The following is a 25,000-nucleotide window of genomic DNA, read 5'->3' on the forward strand; positions in this document are numbered from 1 at the left end:
CACACCAAGCAGTCCAGCTGGTGTGTGCATGTGGCTGTGTGAATGATCAAACAAGCATAAGCTGCTCTGGAAGGCCAATCTATTCATCCCTTCATTCATCTATTCATTTATCCATCCATCCATCCATCCATTCCTCCATCCATCCATCCCTACATCCATGAGCCCATCCATCAGCTGGCTGTAGAGGCCTTGTACTGTAGACTTGAGGCATACAACATTTCCTCCACATATCAGTGCTGGCATTGTGTCCAGGCTTTGCGTTGAGGATCCGTCGCCCAGCGGTTCTGTTTGTTGCTGTGTTGGCCTCTGATCTCATCACTAATGTACTAATTTTGTTCTTGGCTTCATTGATAGCATGCAGTAGGAAAAAGATTAATATGTAATGATGGTAATGAAAGAAGCAGCCTTATTATTTATTATCAGATTCACAAAGAACACAGTTCCCCTCCTATACACACTGTATAAAAATGTTATCAGATGCCAGATGTTTGTTGACATTATTCATTTATCTATTGTTACTGGAGTGAGTGTCACTCACTTAATAATATATATATATATATATATATATATATATATATATATATATATATATATATATATATATATATATATATATATATATATATATATATATATATATATATATATATATATATATATATATATATATTCACCAACATATGAAGTAAATTCTGGTTGTGCTGTCAGTTTTGAGTATTATGCACCACCCCATCCCTCCATGCTCCCCACCCTCCATCCCACCCCAGGCCAGTGTGTGAGGTGCGGGCATGTCAGTGTCACTCTCTTAAGGTGTTCAAGCTCTGAAAAATCACTGTTGTCAGGGTACCTTTGGTGTGTCCTGGACATGTCTGGCTCAGCCAAGGATGTGTAGCTCACTTGTGTGTGTTTGGCAGCAGCTTGCAGCATTGAGCAGCTCCAGACTGATCCTTGCTGTCCCAAAAGTGCCCTGACTCTCCTCCTCTTTGAAACAAATTCATTGATAAACAATAGATAAAGAGATGTCATGAGTTTATGCCTATCAGTTAAAGTTGATGTGACTTACTATTGTTTACACAGTATATTTCCTTCGCTATTCTGAAATATGCCTCCTATGCCCAATTTATTATTATTTTTCAATGTATTATCTGTAGCCAATGTAAGTTTGTACCCCCTCCCCCACAAAGGTGCAAGAGCAAATTTCAGTTTAAAAAGTGACCCTCTATTGATTAAAGTGCCAGAAGCCAAAGCTCTTATGTACAATATTTTAATGGTTGTATGCATAACCAATTTGCCTTTTATTTACCATTGAGTTGATTTTTTTTTTAAGTAGATGCTCACATTTTTTGGCCTCATACTATCCTAGTTTTCACCTGACTTGTTGTTTCCCAACCAAGCCTTCGTCCCGCAGCACACGGAAGCCCCGTGCTGCTAGCTGGGACGTGCTGCTCCTCTGCCTCACTCTGGTTCATTACTCACTGAACTCACACTGGGCCAGCTCCAAGTGGGCTGAGTGCAGAGAAACATTATGAGTAACTGGAATAACTCGCTCTTGCAGTCTCTTTGTTGGTTGTTGACATAAACTCACTAAAATAGAAAATTTTAATTCACTGATTTAAATATTTGTTCAAAAGATGATATTTTGCTTTTTCCTTTACTGAGTGGCTAACAGATCATTGCCACTTGAAGACAGTTCATAGTTGCAGTCCTTCCACAGTCCTGCAGCAGGAAACAGTATTACATAACCTGACTTTTCTCAAATGATAAATATTGTAATATTCATATTTCTTTAAATTTTAGTTATAATTACTGCTTCTTGTGGATATCATTCATACAGACTTCAAATCTGGATTTTCTGTCATTTACTAAAGCATGATATTTAGAAACATTTTTACTGTACTTCCAAAATCATGTTGATCTGATCTGTGATACAAATGCCAGCTTTCTTTGCTTTCCAAGTATTAACAGAGACTCAGTGGTGGTGAATCAGTAGTGTGCAGGCAGTCTGGAGAGGCAGAGGTGAAGGTGGAAACCATCATAACAAGATGACCCTTGCTTGGGGTGGCCTAACCTAGGAGAGGGTTGTGAGGGGAGCTGGTCCAGTCAGTCTCTTTTGTTGTCACTGCGAGAGGCATGTGGGGGGGGTGCTTGCCTGCCCATGGTGCCCTCGGGCAGTGATGGTCCAGCTGCCATGTTTCAAAAAGTCATTGAGCTTCAGCGTTCCCTTTATAGACCCAACTATATAGTTAACATGCACTCTTAGCTCTCGTGTCAATCACAAGCGCCTCCCCTACTCCTTGTGAGTGGAGATGGAGCTTGATAGAGCTTGAGAGCGGGCACCTAATGCCCCGCACAACACAGAGGGTGTGGGCTGCTGCTATAACAGCGTTCCGCCCCCTATCTTCAGACGGGCGCCGTTTAGTGCTGCCGGGCACCAGCAACCGTGGAGCCATGTCCGTGGCCTCCCCAACCTCCCTTCTGCTCTTCTTGCCTCTCTTCTCTATGCGTAACTGTATGTATGAGGCCAGAGAACTGAACAGGTGACAGGCCAGGCCCGCCCTCTAGCTCCTCGGCTCAGAGCGCGGGCCGGCTGCTACTTTACACCTTAAAAAGGCTCATTCGCTAGCACGCTCGCATGGTGTGGCGTCCTCATGTTCCTCACCAGAACACTTTACTTTTCAGTAATGATTTACCAATTAATTCCATATTTTTTTACATAATCAGTGCTGCTGCTGCTGCTATGTTTTTTATTATTTTTTAATACAGTACTTTCAGTTGAGACCTGCCAGTATACAGTGCACTTTCAGTTGAGACCTGCAGTATACATTGCCTTTATTTCTCCTTGCCTCCTGCACAGTCTCTCACTCAACTGTGTATATTGAATTTAACCCTTTTTTTTCTCACAGTGTATTTTTTCTCTCCCAAATATTTGATCCTGAGGGCAGCATTGACTTCATGCCCACCTTGACACTTCTCTTCAACTTCTGTCATTTTCTCCCTTACTCCATTCCCTCTGCCCATCCCTTTTTTCCTCCTTACCTTCCTTCCTTTTCTCCAAATTGGGATCCACTACCTCTTCAGTTTTCCCTTCCCTGCCATCCTCACTGTACTTTTTTTTTCTTTTTAATCTGAGAAATTTTCAGAGTATTTTTCCCTGGGCCTTCCCTTCCTCTTGTGTATCACTGCAGTTCTTGTATTTGTCTGACTCCTGTGTTGGTGAAGGATTGGTGTAGGCTTTGTTTTATTATTGTTATCTTATGTTTGCCTTCCCTCAAATACCAAAATGCTTTTTATTCCTGTTTCAGTAGTGGGATGTTGAGTTCAATTTGCAGTTTTGTTGTACTGTTGTTTGTTTGTTTGCTTGTTTGTTTGTTTGATTGTCTTGTCATTGAGTTGCAGTGAGGTTTCAGCCTGTGCTTCCATCATTTTAAATGTCCCATGGTCTTCCTCCTTTGCAATGCTGTTTATATTGAGGATTCCATTAAACCCTCACCATTACTTCCTTTTCATAGCATTGAATGCAGTACACTCCTCATGATACACACTTGTCTCCATGTCCACCCCCTGCAAGACCAGTGATATGTTGATTCCTCCTCCTGCTCCTTCTCCTCCAGCACTTAAAATTATGTATTACAACTTCAACATTAACAAAGGCATCATTATGTATTACTTTTACTATTAAATCATATCTTTCCTACCAGTATTGGATTCTGCACACATTATGAATATATCAGTAGAAAGCCCTTAGATAGACACTTTGTCACTATATTTTATTTTTAACAAATTATGAGAATGCCATGGACAAGTTATTTTATAGCACTGAAAGATCTACATTTATATCCCTAACATTGGTAATAGTCATTGTTGGTTTAAGAGGCTCAAAATTATAGTTTACTGCTTTGAATTATGATGCAGCCATCTGATATACCCTTGTCTTTGTCAGTGTGTCAGCTACCACACATGACCATGCTTAGAGTTCCCTGTGCCCCCACTGTTGTTTGTGATGTGCTGAGGTGCTTATGTGGACAGTGGTGAAGGTACTCAGTGGCATGATGTTGGTGAGAGGCTGGAATTTTGGTATTGTGGTGGTGTGTCTTGGTGATGTGGTTCAGGTCAGGCTGAGTGTCAAGGGAAGAAGGGAGTAACTGGATGTTTGTTTATGGTGCCAAATAGTGCCTTACACTCTATGCCTGGAATGAATGGTAGGGTCAATTGGGGTTCCTTGGGGAAAGAGTGAATGAGTGAGTGTGCTTTACGGTAAGGAGATTGCCTTTGGTATCAAGGTGTAGTCATTCATTAGGTGGTGGCTCTGCATGTTGTGTGAGGATTTGTTTGACACACACACACACACACACACACACACACACACACACACACACACACACACACACACACACACACACACACACACACACACACACACACACACACACACACACACACACACACACACACACACACACACACACACACACATGTATATGTATACATACACACACACACTTATATGTGTACACATGTACACACACATTATGTATGCACACACACACACACACACACACACACACACACACACACACACACACACACACACACACACACACACACACACACACACACACACACACACACACGCACACACACACCTTCCATGAAATTTTGCCATCCATAAAGATCAAAATTACACATTTATTATGTTCTTATGATATTTAAGAATTATGCTATAAGTTTTAAATTTTAAGGTAAAACTTCCCTCTGTATTGCTAAGACCAAAGATTTCCCTTCATGTACCTTCCCCAATGTCTTGTTCACATTCTGATTTTGACAGTTTCCAGTGAGATCATTATGGCATTGGTTGACATAGATAAATGTTGGTAGTGTACTGTAAACATCTAAATAATCCCCTTCATCACCAAAGCATCTGTAAAACTCTTAGTTCCCATCATCACTCCTTACAAGTCCCTTATGCCTGTACAACCTTCCCTGTGTTTTAATCAGTTCCCCTTCCTCAATCCCAATCTTCATTTTTTATGCCAACTCTTATACAAAATTTTTCCCCTTCTGATTGCCACACTTTCAGCATATACCGGTGCATGGTGTCGCCTCTCCATGCCTGTTTTGTTCCATGTGCCTGCCTCTGCCTTGTCCCTCTGTGCCTGACGTGTATCTGTGCTTGTGTTGTGCCAGTATTGAGTATTGAGCTAATGCCATGTGCTGTTGTTTCAGGAAAATCTGGTATTGGTGTTGAACCTTTAGTGTATGTGTGTGTGTATATATATATATATATATATATATATATATATATATATATATATATATATATATATATATATATATATATATATATATATATATTGCTGTGGTCCTGCATTTTGTCTGTCATGGTTGTGTATATGCTCTCTCTCTCTCTCTCTCTCTCTCTCTCTCTCTCTCTCTCTCTCTCTCTCTCTCTCTCTCTCTCTCTCTCTCTCTCTCTCTCTCTCTCTCTCTCTCTCTCTCTCTCTCTCTCTCTCTCTCTCTCTCTCTCTCTCTCAGGAATGTATCTTGCATGTTGTCCATCCCTTTGTTTCCTCCCTTTATGATACCTTCCTTTCCTTTGTGAATATGGTGTTGTGTCCCTTTACCATAGGTCACTCTGTCTCATTCTGTTTCCCTCTCTCTCCCAGCTAGGTTGTAGTAATAATAGGACAAGGTAAAGAAGCCACTCATTGTAATTAAGCTTTTTATTAAGATAGAGGCATTGCTGTAGGAGGAAAAAGAGTGTCTCTCCTCACAAGACAAAAGCAGTATAATAGTATCTGTAGTTGACATTATAAGTCCTTGGTTCATTTTATATTACCTCCTTAAAGTATTTGTATGTGTGTATATACGCCCATACCTGTGTACTTATAGTCCCCAGATGCAGTATAGTATAGACAGTGCTTTTAGATATGAATTACTCAGTGTATATACTACAACTATAATATATAAAACAAATATTTAATAATAGCAACTCATAGAAAGTGCAGGTCAACCATTCCCTACCTGACCCTTGGCTGATGACAGGCTCTTAGCTCCAGCTGCCCTGCTGCCACCACCGCCCTGCACCACACTCACCCCATGTCTTCTTTGCAGCCAAAGCTGTGGAAGTTGACACAGACAAAGGGGAGGAGAATGATGAGGCACAGCAGCCTTCTTGGTGGCAGAAGAAGAAGAGAGGATTTGACCGGTAGGTAATGAACATGTCATTCATCTCAGCAGTTTGGTTTAGTTCCTTCATTCACTGATTTCTAACTTATTTCTTTCAGTAGGAGAAGCAAGCTGTTGTTTGCCTGTGTTAGTGAGATGAAGGAATTTAATTATTTGCAATCATGCACTTTTCCTCAAATATATTTCTTATGTCAATCTATTTTCAGATATATTATGCTTGTATCAGTCAGATTCTTTCCACTGTTTTATCTCAGGCTTAATACTCACAATTGTACTACTACACAGTCTTGCCATTCACATTTCATATTTTAATAAGCAAAAAATTTTTTATGCCTGTTTCTGTTTTTTTCATTCTGTCATGAATTTTAGTCACATAACACCTCAGTCCATCAGAATGAACCAATTCCTCAGTGGTGGAAGTGTTGTATGCAGGATATTTCATTTGTCTGCCAAGCCATACTGTATGTAACAGCCACAGTGACACATAAGGGAGGGTCAGAGGCTTCTAACACCCATCTAATGTGCAGTTGGTCTTCCTTTACCTGTGATAATATGGGTTCCATTCTTATTTTTCTGCAACAAAACTGTGCCTCAGTATTGCTTGAAGATAGGAATGTGTAGGGATTATAAATTGTCAGATATCCAGTGTGTGTGTGTGTGTGTGTGTGTGTGTGTGTGTGTGTGTGTGTGTGTGTGTCTGTGTGCTTACATATTTACATTGTTATATTTACTTAGTTGTAATTTACAGAAAATGAAATTACAGTTTTGAGGTTCCATCTTCATATCTCATTTGGTCAATAATTATTTCAGGTTCTAGAATATTCATAGCATTTACTATATCTTTATCTCCATCATTCTACTTATTTATATGTTGATAGGGAAAATATATTTACTTATATCCTTAAAAGCATCATCACTTTCTTATCATGTGTTCTTGTATTTCCCATCTCTCTCACAAACATGGCTTCTTTGTTATATCACTTCTTGCTGTCATGTCTCCTCTTTCTCTTCTTCCCTCTAATGATGTCAAATCCATTTAATGCAACTTCTCTTCATAATGTGACTGTGCATTTGTGTGTATGTGTGTACGTGTGTGATAGAGAGAGAGCAGAGGTGTGCTGTAGTTTGCATCGTATATTAGTCTTATGTTATGTATGTATCACTTTATGTTTTATGTTTTAGTTTTCACCTCATCATAAGAAAGTGGAGTTAAAATAATGTATAAGTGAGCCATGGTGTCTTTGTTGCATTGGTAGCAGATAGGCTGAGGACAGGTCATGTAGAGGTGGGGTAAAGCCTGACCTACTGCACACATTTCTGTAACCACTCTCTCCCTAAACACCTCACAGTCCTCATATTAAAATAGGCAGAAAAGGAGCACAAAAGCCCCTATTTCTGTCACCTTTGCTTTTGTTGTTTGTTTTTAAGTGCCACAAGGTGTTCTAACAAGGAATATGGGGAATGTTAGTGTAATGGTAGCTAAGGGAAGTCACTGGCAAGATAGATATTGGTGTCCCTATAATCTTGTTCTGCCTTAAACAAGAAAAAATAAGTTCATAATAGGTCCACCTCTTGCTACAGAATAATTCACTGAAGTATTGATTACTTTATGTTGTAGCTCAGCATTTTAGTTTGTATAAATATACATACATTGCATTTTAGATAAATATTTTTTATTTTTTTATTTATCAGAGTTTCTTTTAAGAAGTTTTTTCCTTGCTTATATGGAAAACAATTGTGCATTGATGTAAATACAACGTATTCAGTATTTTATTGAGTCTCCTGCAGCTCAGTCACTTAAGATTTATTACACTTACTGATTTTTATGTTTGCTTTACCATACTCTAAGAAGAATTTGTGTTGATTTTTTTTGTTTTTTTCTTGCTGTGTCTGGTATCATTGCAATTTTCTTATTTATTCATATATTTTCTAAACTAAAACCATTTGTAACAGTATATTGTTTTTATGTTGTAGAGTTTCCATGTGCCATTATTATGAGAATATTAATGGGATGAATTTTTCTTTAGCTGTAAAGTTTAATGAATTTTAACTTCAGTGAGTCACATAACAAGTGGAAAAGAAACTTTAAGGAAAAAACTTCTCTTGTAGCTAGTCTAAAAGAGAATACCTTTGTTATCATTTCAGTTTTATAATTAATGGACTGAACTTGAGTAGTAATTAACACAGTATTTTCTTTTATCTCTCCTGTGTAGCTTCGTGAAGGGGACAATTGGGTGTGTACCATTTTGAGGGTAAACCATTCTTTTCCCCTGACCCAGCATGACCTACCCACCCTGACCTGGAGGCTCCCTTGCCCGCACACTGCCTCCCTTTTGTGTGCGTGTGTGTGCGTACATTGATGACTGCACTAGACACGCTGACACTCATGCGTCTCATAACTTTGTGCACTTACATCCTAGGTGTTCCTGTCCACACAGCATACTGTACATTACCAGTTCCATTCTGTCTGCCTCTGACGGTCTTCTTCCAGGCAGCTTCCATAAGTGTGAACATTATTACATCACACTCAGCACCTTGATGAATTACACCCAATTACCTCAACCAGATGCCACCCATTAATCATACCAAGCATTCCCAAACCAGGGCCGCCACACAGTCTCATGCAAACTGGTCCACCTATCCCATCTCTGTACACTGGCCATGACTTGTGATGTGTGACTCATGAAGCTGAATAAGTGTAGGCACTGTGCTATTGTATATAATGCCTTGAGTCTAAATCACAAGTCATTGACTCTCAAGTCAATAGAAATTTAAGTAGGCTCCTTCATTGTATTACTCAAAATGTGTTTCATGTTATACTTGTGTCATGATAAGCAGCATTCTTCATTGTGAGCATTTAAAGGAAGTTAAGGTAAATGTGTTTTTTACTGATATGTAAGCGTGGAGGCACAACTGAACCTCTCCATCCTGCACAAGCAAAAAGAGAATATGACCTGAAATGTTAGCCATATAACATAACACACACATATATTGTGGTAAAGGAAAGTGCCAAAGACTGTACATACAAGCTTAAGGTTTCCTCTGAATTAGGAAAGCAGATGGTAGTGCAGTTGGACAAAGTAGGTCGTGGTGAAAGTGACCTCACCAGTGAAGAGCCTCATTCCTTTGGTCCCCTCACAGTTCTCATCAGAATGTTCTGCTATATGTTTTCAGTGTGATCTAATTAGAGTTTTTCTAATGAATATGCATGTTTGCAATGCAGCTGCTGTTTCCTCCTGCTATTTTTGGTCGGGTCTCATCAGTTGCAGATTTTTTCTTCCAAAGAAAAGATGATTTCTTATTATCAACATTTTCCCTTTTTGAAGAAATTGAAATGTATTTATGCCACAATTTTTTTTAGCTTATTTGCTCTGATGTATCACAGTAGTGTGACACCACAAGGCTGGCGTCTGTTTCCCTGTGCATTCCTCACAGGTTCAGAAATATTTAGTTCTCCCCTCAAGCATGTGTTTTGATATGTATTATAGAGGAAATTAAGATTCATATAATTTCTTCTGTTGCATGACCACCAGTAGTCTTTTTTTTATCCAACACATACGGTTATTTGCAGAGTATACCTAGTCACTCAGTGTCATACATCCAGCAGGTACTGTACAGGCACAGCTGGTGGGTGAATGCATTGAGTGTACTGGTCATGCAACAGACACGTGGCCACCTTCAGTCACCCAAATTGTATAAGGAAAGAAGAATTCTGGTGTGATGGAGAATTAGGGAAGCTGGTCAATTGGAGTGATTGCAAAATCATGGGCGATTCACTAAATGCACAGACATGCATACTAAAAGGGCACATAATGCTGTGTATATAAAAAATTGTTTCTGCAATAACTATAAATGCGTATTGTACTTGACTATCATTTTTAACCTGGCCTGTGCTACATGAATGACTTGCACTTTGTGATGCAGTTATATTGTGTTCTTAAAAATATTGCATTGCTGTTTTCATTATGTAGGAGTCATGTTTATCTTCAAACAAAAAAAGAATCACCAAGGTTCAGAACCATATGTATTTGTAGGGCAGATCATAATTTTTTTTGTCAAGTATCATGTAATCATGTTATGCACAAAAGCAATATCAGTCATTGGAAAATACCTTTAGCTTGGGAAGTTGCCTTTTACAGACAAGACTTACTGAGTAAGCCATCATTCTTCAGTGTAAGAATTGGTATTTATCAGTGTCATCCATTGCAAAGAATAATTTGTCAAAAGTGTTAATCCTGAAGACCAGAAGGTTGAGTGGCTCATTGCTGAAGATTAACAGTGGTTGTGACTGTCTTATGTCTGCAGGATCAACCGGCGGGCACGGAGAGCGTGTCGCAAGGCGGTCAAGTCACAGGCCTTCTACTGGCTCATTATCGTCCTCGTCTTCCTCAACACGGCAGTCCTGGCCAGTGAACACTATCGCCAGCCTGACTGGCTCAGTCAGTTCCAAGGTTAGTCAGCCTGACAGCAGTACTCTGTTGACCAAAATAATCTTTGCACGCTTGGGTATTTCTGTGTTGTTTGAGGAATATTGATATCTTAGCATGTGTCATAATCTAAATAAAAGAAATGGCAAGCAGTTCTATCCTTATACATTTTTCACAGTGGCAAACCTATAAAATTCTTTACTGTTGAGACCCATGTGTTGGGTATATAATGGAAGAACAACAGCTTTGTGCATTACTGGTTCATGCCACACTTTGTGCTTATGTTAATGTACATTGTGATAGAAGCAGGTTAGTTTTTGTTCCTTTTAACTCTTTTGTTCTCTCTTTTCAGATTATACAAATCTTTTCTTTGTGGTGCTGTTTACTTGTGAAATGTTGTTAAAAATGTACAGTTTAGGCTTCCAAGTGAGTACATTTATGATGCACATCTTTTGAAACCTTGATGTATATATAGTAAAAGCAAGGTATTTTATAGGTATCTTGTCTTCTGGTATTGATAACTTAAATTTACTTCAAAATTAACATATTAATGTTTGATTCAGCATAAAATTACACACACTTTATTATACATATTAAAGCATCTTGTTCTGTCATAGAGATAAACTACCAGTCTCTGTTGATCTGCCCTCTCCTTTCTCACTCGTTAACCTTGACTCTGCAGGGCTACTTTGTATCGTTGTTCAACCGTTTTGACTGCTTCGTGGTGATCAGCAGCATCACCGAGGTCGTCCTCACCTCCACAGAGATCATGCCACCCCTTGGGGTGTCTGTGCTCCGCTGTGTCAGACTCTTGAGAGTCTTCAAGGTCACCAAGTAAGTAATGCCTAGCTGGAGGTGATAGGAAAAGATGTGTGTGTTTTGAAAATCCTTTTGGTAATGTATGATATTCTGATCCAGGTGGGGGCTGAATGTCTCATGACCATGGATTAGTGTTCTTTATTCAGTGTGAGAAGATACTATTCCCCATTATCTGATGAATTCCATTAACAGATCCTGATTTGAATAGTGTAGGAAGTGAGATCATGATTAGAAAATATGGTAAAGTACTAGCTGGTCTTCACTCATCTTTTGTGTGCATTACATGACAACTTAAGGAGTTGGGAGATTCTTCAAGATAGATGTTCAAGTAATTGTTGGAGACAGTGACAAGAATAATGTTTTTATACACTTAATAGCATGTCCATCTCACACTGTAGTTAGACAATGTCCTGCAGAGGTTAGGAGTCTGGATGAGGAAAAAAAGGCTTAAGTCATGTCATTACAAGCAGGAATTTAAGTGTCTAATTTTGCAGCTACTACATAATGAACTGCTCCATTCAAAAAATTTTTTGGTGTTAGTTTAGGGCCATATGTACGACACTGTGCAGCATGAGCTGTACTGATCATCATGTAGCCGGGACATTCCTGTGGACACTTTGCAGGTACTGGCGCTCCATGAGGAATCTGGTGCTATCCCTCACCTCCCAGTGTCGCTCCATCGCATCCCTGCTCTCTATCCTTTCCCTCTTCATCTTCATCTTTACCCTCCTTGGGATGCAGATATTTGGAGGAAGGTTCCCCACTGACCCAGAACAAGAAAGTAACTTTGACACATTGTGGGCTGCATTTTTGACTGTGTTTCAGGTACTGGAACCCCTCCTCTTCTACTCTTACTCACACCATCGCTGTAGGAGAAGGTTGTGGTGAATGTTCCTGCCTGCATGTGCCTCTGTTCAAGGTGCTGACTGGGAATCTTGTCCAACTTGTCCAAGACTGCCTTATTTCTCCACCCCTTGAAGGAGTAACCACACTCCTGATATTGTGCATTGTGTCAGACTGAAGGATGCAGCCTGAGCAAGGCTGTGGGAACAAGTCACCAGCACCTCCAGGCCATACTGTCTGGCTTTGAATCATGCAGCTGCAGAATATCTTAACCAGTAATACAAAGAAGCATCCACTTAATTATGAACTGGACATGTGATATGCTGTCTGTCTTCTATGAGCCACTACTACATTGCTTTTGTATGTTGTACATATGTACATGGTGCATGTGTCTATTGTGCAGCAGGCATAAACCTATCCTGTTGAACCCTGGTGAAGAAAGACCTGGTGAGCTGCACAACTAATTCTTGTGCAGTATGGTTTGTGTGTGTGTGTGTGTGTGTGTGTGTGTGGTAAATAGTGAAGTACTGAAACAAATGGTAAATTTTCTATGCTCTGGTTTGGAGATTGAGGCAAAGGATCCATAGATGCAGCAGTGAACAGATGGTGCTGAAAATCTGACTGAAAGGTTCAAACAGAATTCTGCACTTTTCTGATCTTAGTTGGGTTTGGCAGGACTTTGCTATCTCCAGATACTAGGTACTCATGAGTCATGGCGGAACATCTCTGAAGTTTAGACCTTTTGTGAAATATCTAAAATTATTTCCAGTGTTTAACATGTCTTTCTCCTCATCCTCATCCTCTCCCTTTCTTTCTCTCCCAGCAACTTGTGTACTCATTTCTTCATGCCCATTAATTCCTGATCTCCTCCCAATCTTCCTCCTCACCTTCCTTGCTTTCCTCTCCTTTCCTTCAATGGCCAACACATCTTCTCTTCCAGATATTGGCGGTCACTCTCGAACCTTGTGGCGTCACTTCTCAACTCCATCCAGTCCATTGCCTCTCTGCTGCTCCTCCTCTTCCTCTTCATCATTATCTTTGCACTGCTCGGCATGCAAGTGTTCGGTGGCAAGTTTAACTTTAATGCCACAGAGGAAAAACCGCGTCACAACTTTGACAACTTTGTGCAGGCGATGCTGACTGTGTTTCAGGTATTATTTTCTGACACACTCTCTCTCTCTCTCTCTCTCTCTCTCTCTCTCTCTCTCTCTCTCTCTCTCTCTCTCTCTCTCTCTCTCTCTCTCTCTCTCTCTCTCTCTCTCTCTCTCTCTCTCTCTCTCTCTCTCTCTCTCTCTCTCTCTCTCTCTCAGACTTTTCAGCATGCCAAAATGTGCTGTCTGATTTTATTGAGTTAGTTACAGTGTGCATATTACTAATTATTTTTTTCTCTCATTTTCTGTTTCTTGTTGGTAGTTTCATTTTATGGCAGCTGTTTTAATTTGTTTGTGTTCTGCGTGTTGAGTTTTTTTTGTTTGTTTGTTTATATCTCTGTCTTCTGTGTTTCAGATATCATGATTTTACTTTGTTATAGTGTGTGTGTATGGTGAGTTTTTTTTTCCTGTGTCTGTTTTGTTTTGTTTATGTTTGTTTATGTTCTGCATGCTTTTGACTCTTGGATTAATTTGTTTTGCTATAGTCTGTATGTAGTCACATTATGAATTTTCAGGTCATGTTGTGTAATAATCAAAGTTGATAATCATTAATAATTTGGTTTGGAGGATGTAAATAAGTAATTGCCAGTTTGAGTTATAATGATTTAACATTGCTGAGACTGTTATGAGACTTTGCTTTAGTTTTATTTTCAAAGCTTCTGCATGCTTAGTTGATTTAATGATTTACATTGTTTATTTTATTATTTTTACTCTCATAATTTCATGAGTTTTGCTTACTAAATTTCATTTGGTAATTTTCCTATCATTTAATAATTTTTATAGGAACATTTCATAAGCTTCACTCATACAATATCAATTAATGGATTCAATGTAATGCCCTTCTATGGATGGCATATTTGTTCTGGGTGGTACAGTCATGGTTAAAGCCAAGCAACCTTCTGCACTCACTGCCACTGTGTTTTGTATCTTCCCTCAAGCTTAAGTTGTCTGATTTGTTGGTTTGTTTGTCTTATTGCAGAACTTGGCACTTAATGGATTTTTATCAGATCAGAGAACTTACGATTGCAAAGAAATCCCAAACACAGGGGAAGGGAAAGAAATGCATTATACCACACAGCTTCTGATCATGACTATACATTCGCAGTAGTAAATATTGGTTCCAGAGCTGTCTAAAGGTAACAGCTGAATACATACTAGAATGCCAAGTAAAGTGAGTCTTCTTATCAGCTCACAATCCTGCCAGCTCTCAGTCATATAGTTTACAGCTTATCATTAGTATAATTTCCTTGCATCACATACATTAAGAGTACAATTTTAATCATTTATAGTAGAAATTACAAGTGTACACATGTTGCAGTGGACAAGCCTCTTCTTCCATGTCTAATTCATTTTTCTTCCCACCCTCCCCTCCCTCGTTCCTTCCACACAGATCCTGACAGGAGAGGACTGGAATGTGGTGATGTACGATGGCATTCGGGCGTATGGTGGAGTGGCCACGCCTGGGATCATTGCTTGCGTCTACTTTATCATCCTCTTCATCTGTGGCAACTGTATCCTTCTGAAGCGGACAGGGGGGGAGAGAGAGAGAGAGAGAGAGAGAGAGAGAGAGAGAGAGAGAGAGAGAGAGAGAGAGAGAGAGAGAGAGAGAGAGAGAGAGAGAGAGAGAGAGAGAGAGACAGAGAGAGAGAGAGAGACAGAGAGAGAGAGAGAGAGAGAGAGAGAGAGAGAGAGAGAGAGAGAGAGAGAAGACAGAGAGAGAGAGAGAGAGAGAGAGAGCATATAACCTCTTTGAGTAATTGCAGCTTTTCAAAGTCTTAAATTCAAGTTCTCTTCATCACCTCTCTTCATGTCCCTTCACTGTCATGCATTTCTCTTCACCAGTGTTTACTCATCATCAGAAACACATTAGTCCACATCCAGAAAGAGTGTATCTGGCCACATTTCACTCTTCATTCCCTATCCTTGACTCCAAACTTCAGATATCCTGCTCAATGTATTCTTGGCCATTGCCGTCGACAATCTTGCTGATGCTGATGCCTTGGGAGATGCAGAGGAGGAGGAGGCCAAGGAAGGGGAGGAGGTGAGTGGTACTAGTGTTGATATGATAGATTGTAATTTCATTTTTTTTTTCTCTCTCTTTTTCCTTACTTGTGTTTTTCATATTTGTATGTTTTTTTATTCTTCTTGCTAGTCTCCTCCTCCTCCTCCTCCTCCTCCTCCTCCTCCTCCTCCTCCTCCTCCTCCTCCTCCTCCTCCTCCTCCTCCTCCTCCTCCTCCTCCTCCTTCTTCTCTTAAGCTTATTTTCTCTATTTTTGATCCTTTTATGTACTAGATATGTCTCTGTTAATGCCAAGTGTTTTGTTCTTTTATTAGAAGGTTCTGGGATCTAGTATTTGAGTGTTTTTCTTTTGCATCGCCTTTTGAGCAAACCAACAAGAGACTGAGATGTTTCCTTTTCTGTTATCTAGGAGGATGTATAGTTTTTCTTCTATTGACTGTAATCTTTTGTTTTTGTTCTTGTCTTCCTTGTTCTTGTTCTTTTTTTCTTTTATCTTCTATATCTCAAGCAATGATGGACAATAGATAGCAGTAACTTTAATTTTCCCTTTCCTCAAGCAGAATGGAGGAGAGCAAGTGGAAGAAGGTGGCAAGATGACAGGTGATGGAGAAGAGGGAATAGAAGAAGAAGAAAAAACAGCACTTAATCACATAGCCATAAGGTGAGGCTTTTTGTTTAAAAATTTGGTTGCCATTGATAGAGGTGCATTAAGTTTCTTCAGGCATGACTAATTCTCTTGATGTTTTCCTACCTTTCCAGTAGGGACGGAGATACAGCAAGCCACACAAAGGTTAACCTGGAGGAGGAAGGCGAAGAAGGAGAGAAGTATGATGAATATGAGGAGGAGGAGGGAGGTAAGAGCCAGTGTGAAAAGTACTATTGGGTAAAAAGAGAAGTCACTAAATCTCCCACAGTGTTGCCGTAACTAAATGATGTTTTAGATGAGTTAATTGTATCGTCTTAAATTGTGAAGAGGTGTGTTCATGAATTGCAAGTCATTAGTTGATCAGTTTAAGCTGAGAATCCTTTATCCACAGTTTCAGAACATACAAGCCTCTAAAATCTGGAAGTTTTCAAGCACTGATATTATCTAAAATTTATTTACATTGTTATATCAGTACTACACAAAAAGCAGTACAGTAATATCATGAAATGTATGGTATCATGATAATAGTATTAGAGTGTATACTGATGCATTTTTACTTTTAATATGTGCAGTATTTCCAGCTTACTATAATTTTCCAAAAACTTAAACTGTGTAAGTATAGGAAAATGTAGAAAATATTAAATCCTGAATGTGTCCAATGTGAAGTATTGTGGATGAAGTGTTCTCACACGTGGTGCATCAGTCACCAGCACTGTGCAGTGATGATGTGGAGGTAAGGGGCACTGTGGGAGATGGTGCTGCAGGAAGAGAAAACATATCTACCTCAAGTTAAAAGTCTGGGTGCATGTATGTTTGACTGTCGTTTATGATAGCGTTTGACAATATATTTGATATGATTTTTTTTATATAATCACATGATTTAATATTCAGTCCAATGAAATTTCACTAATAAGTATTGAGTCTTTTTCTTTTTAGAAAGGAGAATTTTTTTAATGTTTCACTTATCCTAAATAACTTAAAACATATTCATCACTATTTGGTTTGAAGATTGCAGATGATATCCAGTGTTTTTCTTATTGGTTCTTGATTCCTATTTTTTGCTTAAATATGGCATGAGTGACTTTTTGAAAACTTTTTGAATTAGCCACTTGGTGCAGTTGTCTGGGAGAAGGAGATGTGTGCTCATGAGAGATGGATGCTGGTAATGTCTTGCTTCAAGTTTCTTATTACTACCTTAATCCTACACATGCATCTCAATTTTCTCTTAATCATCCTTACTATAACTCTTCCTATTAAAACTACTATTTCCTTACAAAATATGTTTATCATTCTATCATTATTATAAATTTATATTTTTTGTCAACACAATGTTTCAGTTTTCACTTCTATTGTTACTTTCCTTGCTCTTTCATCAAGTTTTCCGTACTTATTTGATTTTCATTGTGTGTGTATGTGTTTGTGTGTGAATTAAACTTTTCTTCCTAAAGCAGAACAGTTTTAAGGATAACACAAGATACCCACAGTATCTGTTTTATGTATGTCGTTTTCCAAGTTTATCTAATGTATTATTTTCTTACATCATTCTAGGGGTCATCATACATTAATTTGTTAAGCAGTTATGTTTTTCAGTGAATTTTGTTGTAACTGTATTTATGTATTATGTATCTGTATGAATTATGTCTTTCATGTGGATTTATTTTACATAATGATGTTGATATGTGTTACTTCACATAGCAGTGATTTATTTGTTGTATGAACACCTGGTGATGACATTCTTAGGGAGAGCTTATTCATGCAGCCTTCATTACTGATTTCATACAGTAAGTCACAAACTTTGGAAGTACAGGCAACTTACAATTTATGAGTGAATTAAATTCTTCAAAAAAATTTTGATAAATAAAAGAATTGTAAATTGTGAATTACTGTAGATTTTGAGTGCTAAAGCTCAATGTTTTTTGTTTTTTCAGTAATTTTTAGATAGTTTTATAAGATTTTAATTCATTATTGCAAATTCTACTCTTACAAAAGAACATTAATTGAATTCATAAATTAAGAACATTAGTTGAATTCATAAATTGAGATTTGCCTGTGTCCTGTGGTTACCTGAGGCTGCTGAAGCTCCCATTCCAGCTTCTGTCATGCACTCTTTTGCTCTCCACTATTACTGAAAGATGTACAGCAATTAGAAGTGCTCAGCGTTACTTGTGACAAAATCTCAAAACAAGCAGTGAACTTATTTGGCATGACATTGACAAGGTGCTGGGTGTCATACAACAAATAGATAACATCAATAACTTTTTAATCCTAAATTATGTAAATGTCTTTTCCCTGGATCTTTTGTCTCTGGAATGTTGTGTTTCTTCTTCATGTTGATGTCCAATCCAGCGTCTCTCTATCTCTCTCTCTCTTTTGGGATAGATTAAATGAATAGAATCCTTCTCTCTCTCTCTTCAATTACAGTTGAGCATTCCAAGTAATGCCATGAAGATTGTAAAATTGTAAAATATTCTTCATCTCTGATAAATGGTTATTCTGGTCTAAATATTGATGTTTATTGCAATATAAAACACAGAAAGTAAATTCAAATTAAATTCTCATCAGTTTTGAGAGAGAAGAAGAAGTTTCCAGGATAATATTGATAGATCCCCTGAAGGAAAGAGACTGTGAAGCTAATGATGTGCATAACTTTCCAGTTCTTGCTTGTGGGTGTTTGATTTCCAGCTGTTTGATCTTTTGATGATTTGTTTCCAGCCATTTCATTTTGGACTGTTTCGTGTTCATCTGTTCTGTCTCCAGACATTTTATTTATTATCACATCTCATTTCTGTTGGCACCAGTCTACACTAGAATTTCTGCTTTCCCCAGTGTTTTTAGTGTTATTGTTTTCATTCACACACCATCAGTCACCTTTCATCTCCTTTAAAGTGTAATGTACAGTGAATCTTCTGTTTCCTAGTCCAAGAATATATCCAAAATATGCAATAGAACAAATTTTCTGATGGATGTTAAGAATAAAAGAAATAGTAAGGAAACATTTAATTACTGAAAACATATTGGTTTGTAAATCAACATGAACAGAATTGCTTGACTTGGAAAATTGTGGGTGCACTGTATTTCACTTGCATTCTGTGAAGTTTGCTGCATTTCTTTCCCTGTGCTTTACTCATGTTTTTGTGGGTCATTTGAGCATCCTCATGGTCTTTGGTGTGGCTATTTGCTTGTAACACCTAGATTTTGCTTGTGGTAAGTTAAGCACTGTTATGTCATTCACTAGAACATTAACCAAGGTAACTCCCTGCTGCATGAAGTCCTGTAGGCTGACTGATGGCTTGGACTTACAGGGTGATGTAACCGTGTATTAAGTTAATGTAACAGTCAGTGCTGGACTGAAGTAGACATTAGGCCAGACTGGACTTTTACATACATCCAGTTTTGTAGTGTGTTCATGTTGACTCTGTAGATAAGCCTTATTCCTTCCCACTCTGCAATCAGTGGTCCATTATTTGTCCTACTGAAAAATTTATATTCAGATATGATGTTCAGTCAGTTTTTAGAATATGTATTGGAAGTGGGAGAGAGGGATATCAACTGAATCAAAATTAATAGGCTGATAATTTTGCCATAACTTATAGATCAGACTTAGTTTGTAGTAGACTCACATTAACATATAGTTGACTCCACACTCTGTTACATGTAGTCTGGCTTTGATTACTGCCTTGCCTAGCTCATGGCAGAACATCCTTCCTGTATATATGGTGAAGCCTTCCTCCATAAAATTGTACTCTGGTTTAATTGAACAAAGGCAGAAGTTGCTTTAGTGTTCTTTGGATTGCAAGATAATACAGTTTTATGAAGATGGGGGAAAAACTGATATGATAGTTATGGTCAATGAACTACTGCAGGATTTTTTTGATTGACACAAGTGGATGTATAGCAAGTGTTTAGTAAATAAATACACACCCAGAAGCTGAGCCTCATGTTGCTGGTACTAAAGTGATTTGAGTTGCTGGAGGAAGGGTTCCCTGTACACTTGTGTTGTTTTTGTTGTTTGTTTGTTGTAGCTATTGTTTGTCACCAACATTGTTGTCATTGTCATCCCTTCCTCCTGCTGGTGAGCCTCCCCCTTCCTGCCCTCTCCCCCCTTACCCCTGGGCCAATGGTGTTGTTGCAGAAGAAGAGGGAGAGGAGGATGGAGAGGACCGCCCTGAGGGAATGAGACCTCGCAGGGCCTCTCAGCTCAGCAACCCCAACAAAGCCAAGCCTTTGCCTCCATACTCCAGCTTTTTTATTTTCTCCCACACAAACAGGTATGTGTGCACCTGTGTGTGTGGATGTGTATTTGTGTGTATGAATGGATGTGTGGATGTTGGTGTGTGGGTGTCCTTTCAATGAGATACTAATGATACTTTCTTCTCTGTTTCCAGGTGTTTCTCATATATCTTTTCTCTCTGCAGGTTTTCTATGACAGAAATCATTCAAGGAAAGTGTGTGATTGTAATGTCATGATGGGATAGGATTGCCATAACAGTGATGCTTTTTTGAAATGTTCATTCTCTCATCAAACACTCCATGAATTTATTCCTTGAATTTGAAAAGCTTATTGTCTCATCACCATTACAAACACAACAACTGTATCTTACAGCAGCAGCAGCAGCAGCAGCAGCAACATCAACAGCAGTGACATCATCAGCAATATCAGCAGAAGCAGTTACTAGCAGGAACCCTTCACCTCTCTGCCCTCCCACTAACTGGCACTTTTATTCTGCCTTACCCACTCATTAAAGGCTCTGTCTCCTCCTGACATTGTGTTCTAGAGGGGGACTATGGGGAGACGGAAGGAGAGACCGGAGAGATGGTCCCGGCAGCTAGAGCTTCGCAAAGTGAAAACGGCCCCACTAAAGCTCAACCAATACCAAAATACTCTTCTTTCTTCATATTTTCCCATACCAACAGGTGATCTTAGAGCCCCTACTGTAACCGCTGCCCACTTTGTTTTGTTTTGTTTATGGCCTCATTACCTACCTCACTTCCTTTCCTTTCCTTCTTGTTCCTATTCTATATTCTGTTCCTCCTTCTGTGGTCTTGCTTTCCTCACCTTTTTCTCTCCCCTCCAGCTTCTCCTCATCTCAGTTCTCTCTCTCTTTCTCCTTCACTCTTTCTTTTAGTATCTTTATTTCCTCATCCCTTTTTTTCCTCTTCATTTCCTCTGCTCCTTTTCCAAATTTCTTTTCTACTTTTATTCTTTCTTCCTTCCTCTCCCTTTAAGTATTGTGCTGTCATTTAATTTCTTTCCTTTTTCCATGTGCCTCTTCCATCTTCACATTCCTTTCCTCCTTTGCCTATTCCATTTCCTTCAAAACCTCCTTTCCTTACCTCCATTTCCTTGTCCTTCCAGTTCCTCCACATTTACTTCTCCCTTCTTCCTGTTAACTCTTCCCTTCAGTATCTCTGTTTTATCTATCCCAGTAACTTTTGTATTTACTGATTGGTTGTTCCATTCTATTTTGTTTGTTGAGGTAATGAATGTTTGGTGTGGTGCAGTAAACAGAGCAGTTTCCACCCTCTTCTTGACACATCAGCAATTCAATGTGATGGCTTCATTGGCATTTATTTGATTGAAGTAAATTTTGTTTCCTAGTCTTATTTTTTATTATTAATTAATTAATTAATTTTTATCTACTTATTTATTTTTTTTATTTTTTTATTTTTAGTTTTTCCTATTCAGTCTAGTGGAGTGCATTGCCAGTGTACTCAGACATTGAGTTGCTTGGTGTAGTAGATCAGTAGCTCACCTCTCTTGAGTATAAGTTGCTCCATTTTTGTTATTCTGTCCAAAAGAAAGTATGCATAGTGTCCTCTGGTATACACTTGGCTCATGTGTATGCATACATAAACAGTCTTGTCCTGACATCCATGTTCTGAGCTGCGTAGTGCTGTACGTATGTATGCTTCTCTGTGTCAAGTTACTTTGATTTTTTTTCACATCTTGTTCTGCCACAACAGAGGTCTATGTAACTTCTTTTGGAGAAGACTATTTTGTCTGACAAATGCCAGTTTTCCAAATCAATAAGAACACTTTGTAGTCATGTGTTCTGTTGGAAATCGCGGCATGAAGACACTCACACCAAAAAAAGTGTTGAATTAGGCTGGTTTAGTACAGAATTTACCATCCTGATGGTGAGGTATTGAAGAGACTGAAATTTATCAAGTTGTTCACATAGTACAGGAACAATACTCTGTAAATAACATCCAAAGAAGGTTAAAGTTTTATTATCACTTTTACAGAAATTACTACAACTACTACTACTACCACTACTGCTACTATTATTATTATTACTATTATTATCATTATTATCATTATTATTATTATTATTATTATTATTATTATTATTATTATTATTATTATTATCATTATTATTATTATTATTATTATTATTATTATTATTATTATTATTATTATTATTATTATTGCACCAGAAGCTGATTCAGAGAGAGACTGAGGAAGCAGGTAGAAGATTTTAAAAGAGTGTGTGAAGGGAGAGAGTTGAGGGTGAATGAAAGTAAGAGTGAAGTAATGAAGTATGAGGATGTTACATGGTTGAATATAGTTTTGCATATGGAGTTGCTTGAGGAGGTAGACAGTTTTAAGCATCTAGGGTTGCATGTTGCTGTGGATGGAGGAATAGATGTAGAGATAAAATTTAGATTGAATTAGACAAGGAAGATTTGGGAGGCATCGATATACTTAGCCTGTAGATGTAGATTGCTTGGAATGAATGAATGAAGAGGTAGTATGATGGAATAATGATATATACTGACATCAGTGTATGGGGCTGAAAAGAATTGAATGAATGCAGTGGAGATGAGATGACTAAAGAACATGTATGTGTGGAAATGTAGAGAAGTAGTGTTAAAAGAGAGTTTATTGAATGAGTAGTGCAGAAGAGTCATGATGGTTTGGCCTAGAGAAAGGATACAAGCAGAGCAGTTAGTGAAGGTTCTGAATCTGATGTGAGAAATGAAGACCATGAATGGGGCAGATAGACAGTGTGAAGAGAGTGTTCAGAATCTTAGGAGCAAGGAAGAGTGATTGCACTAGATAAGAGTGAAAGGAAATGGATTGTAGGAACAAATAGGACATGACCTAAGGAACATTTATGGAAGATTATCAAACATCTGAAGTATTCAATCAGATCAGATACAGGGAAGGGATCTCCTGTTGTGCAACAAGGATACATCAGTTCTGTCAGTCCCCAATGCAGAGTAATTTGGTTAGTGCCTTAGAGGTCTGGATGTGAGGGTGTGCTTGTGATTGTAAATGTGTGCATAAAGACATCTCGGCTACCCTCTTTTGAAGGGTATGTCATTCTGGGATAAAGATCAATAGAGTATTATCATTAGCAGCAGTATCAGTCACTATTACACATCATCAGATTTCTCAGGAACATTATTATTCTTTATTTGCATTTTACTTTTTAATTTCTAGGTAAACTTAGCTCCAGTCAAATATATTGAAGTGAATTATGAGATATACAAGCCACACAAGCAGGCTTGATTGTAATCACTTGAAATTCATCATTTTATTTATATATTTTTCACACTAAATAATGATATAGAATATTGTTGAGTCTGTCAATACCCCACCAACAAGGCCTAACTGACCCGTGCACACTCTCTCAATTGTGACAGCAGATGACTCAGAGCCCCGCATTGATGGCAGGCACCCTTCCACCCCTCCACCCCTCCAGCCCTCCAACCAACTTGCCCCCACCCCCACCCTCTATCCCTCCACCCAGCCAGTCCCTGTAGGTGTAGCCCATAGCACCATCTGATGGAGTGAAGAAGAGAAGGCCCCTCCTCTGCCTTTCTGTTCAGCTGCTTCCTGCTCCCTGGCCCAGAAGAATACTTGATAATCATGATTAAGAGTTCAGGCAATGTTTTGTTTGTCTTGCTCACACTAAAAAAAAAAATGTCATTTTCCTCTGTTAGAGGTTTGAGACATTATACAGAGAGGGAATTCATACTTGTTTCTAGGCCACCAAGTAGACATGATTTGTCTTTTTGTGGAACTTATATCTTCACATGAGTGATTATAAAGAAAATTGCATTTTATTATGATTTATGTTTTAACTGAAAGAGTGATATCAGATATTATTCCTTTTATCCAGACTTGTTCCTCATTCAGTTTCCCTTGATGTGTATCAGTGCCATGTGTCACCCACAAGTTGTCACTCCCAGTAGCAAGATGTAATGTCCTTCTCCACAAAAATCACATAGGCTGATGCTGTAATAAAAAAGATGTATCTGTACTTATACCATTTTAATTTTGTTGAAAACAAGGCTTGTTTTCATTTTTATGATTTTTGGTTGAAATCTTATTGAAAGATACTTTAGTCTGCCTCTTTTGACCCCTAATGTTTTCACTTTATCTGAGGCCCCCCATTCTCATTCCCCACTTGACTGGTGTGTTCAATCTACATTCTGTCAATGTTCACAACTCGGTCTTTGCTGTCACTCCTCCATAAGGCTTTTGATCTCTTGTGATGACCTCCAAAATTTTTTAGTGTACTAGGTGACTTCCATTATACATTTCTTTGCCTTATCAAGAATGAACAAGAATAGAGTTCAGATCACAAAATTATAACTGTGGGAATATATATATATATATATATATATATATATATATATATATATATATATATATATATATATATATATATATATATATATATATATATATATATATATATATATATATATATATATATACTAAAAGTTCTTATGTTTAGTTTATAAATTCATAACTGCATAAATTAGGAAAATTATCATAAAATGCTTTCTTTGTTTAAAGTTTTCAGTTTGCTGTTATTGTTAATGTCCTAATATTTGTATTACATATTAATTGATGTCATATGCAATAATTATATGCCTTATGAAAAATGCCCAT

At 38.2% G+C, this 25,000-nt stretch overlaps 1 protein-coding gene across 1 annotated transcript in view; it reads left to right on the plus strand.

Annotated features, from left to right (window-relative positions):
- LOC135090110 (muscle calcium channel subunit alpha-1-like) overlaps positions 1–25,000 on the plus strand; it is a 248,598-nt gene that overhangs the window by 161,257 nt on the left and 62,341 nt on the right. The window contains exons 12-21 of the mRNA XM_063986464.1: positions 6,112–6,205; positions 10,492–10,637; positions 10,966–11,039; positions 11,296–11,447; positions 13,216–13,426; positions 14,817–14,937; positions 15,367–15,467; positions 16,007–16,107; positions 16,206–16,300; positions 20,868–21,006. Coding sequence (XP_063842534.1) covers positions 6,112–6,205; positions 10,492–10,637; positions 10,966–11,039; positions 11,296–11,447; positions 13,216–13,426; positions 14,817–14,937; positions 15,367–15,467; positions 16,007–16,107; positions 16,206–16,300; positions 20,868–21,006 — 1,234 coding nt within the window. The remainder of the gene's footprint in view (positions 1–6,111; positions 6,206–10,491; positions 10,638–10,965; positions 11,040–11,295; positions 11,448–13,215; positions 13,427–14,816; positions 14,938–15,366; positions 15,468–16,006; positions 16,108–16,205; positions 16,301–20,867; positions 21,007–25,000) is intronic.

The sequence above is a fragment of the Scylla paramamosain genome, chromosome 34 (assembly GCF_035594125.1).
Source record: "Scylla paramamosain isolate STU-SP2022 chromosome 34, ASM3559412v1, whole genome shotgun sequence".
Taxonomy (NCBI): Eukaryota; Metazoa; Arthropoda; class Malacostraca; order Decapoda; family Portunidae; genus Scylla; species Scylla paramamosain.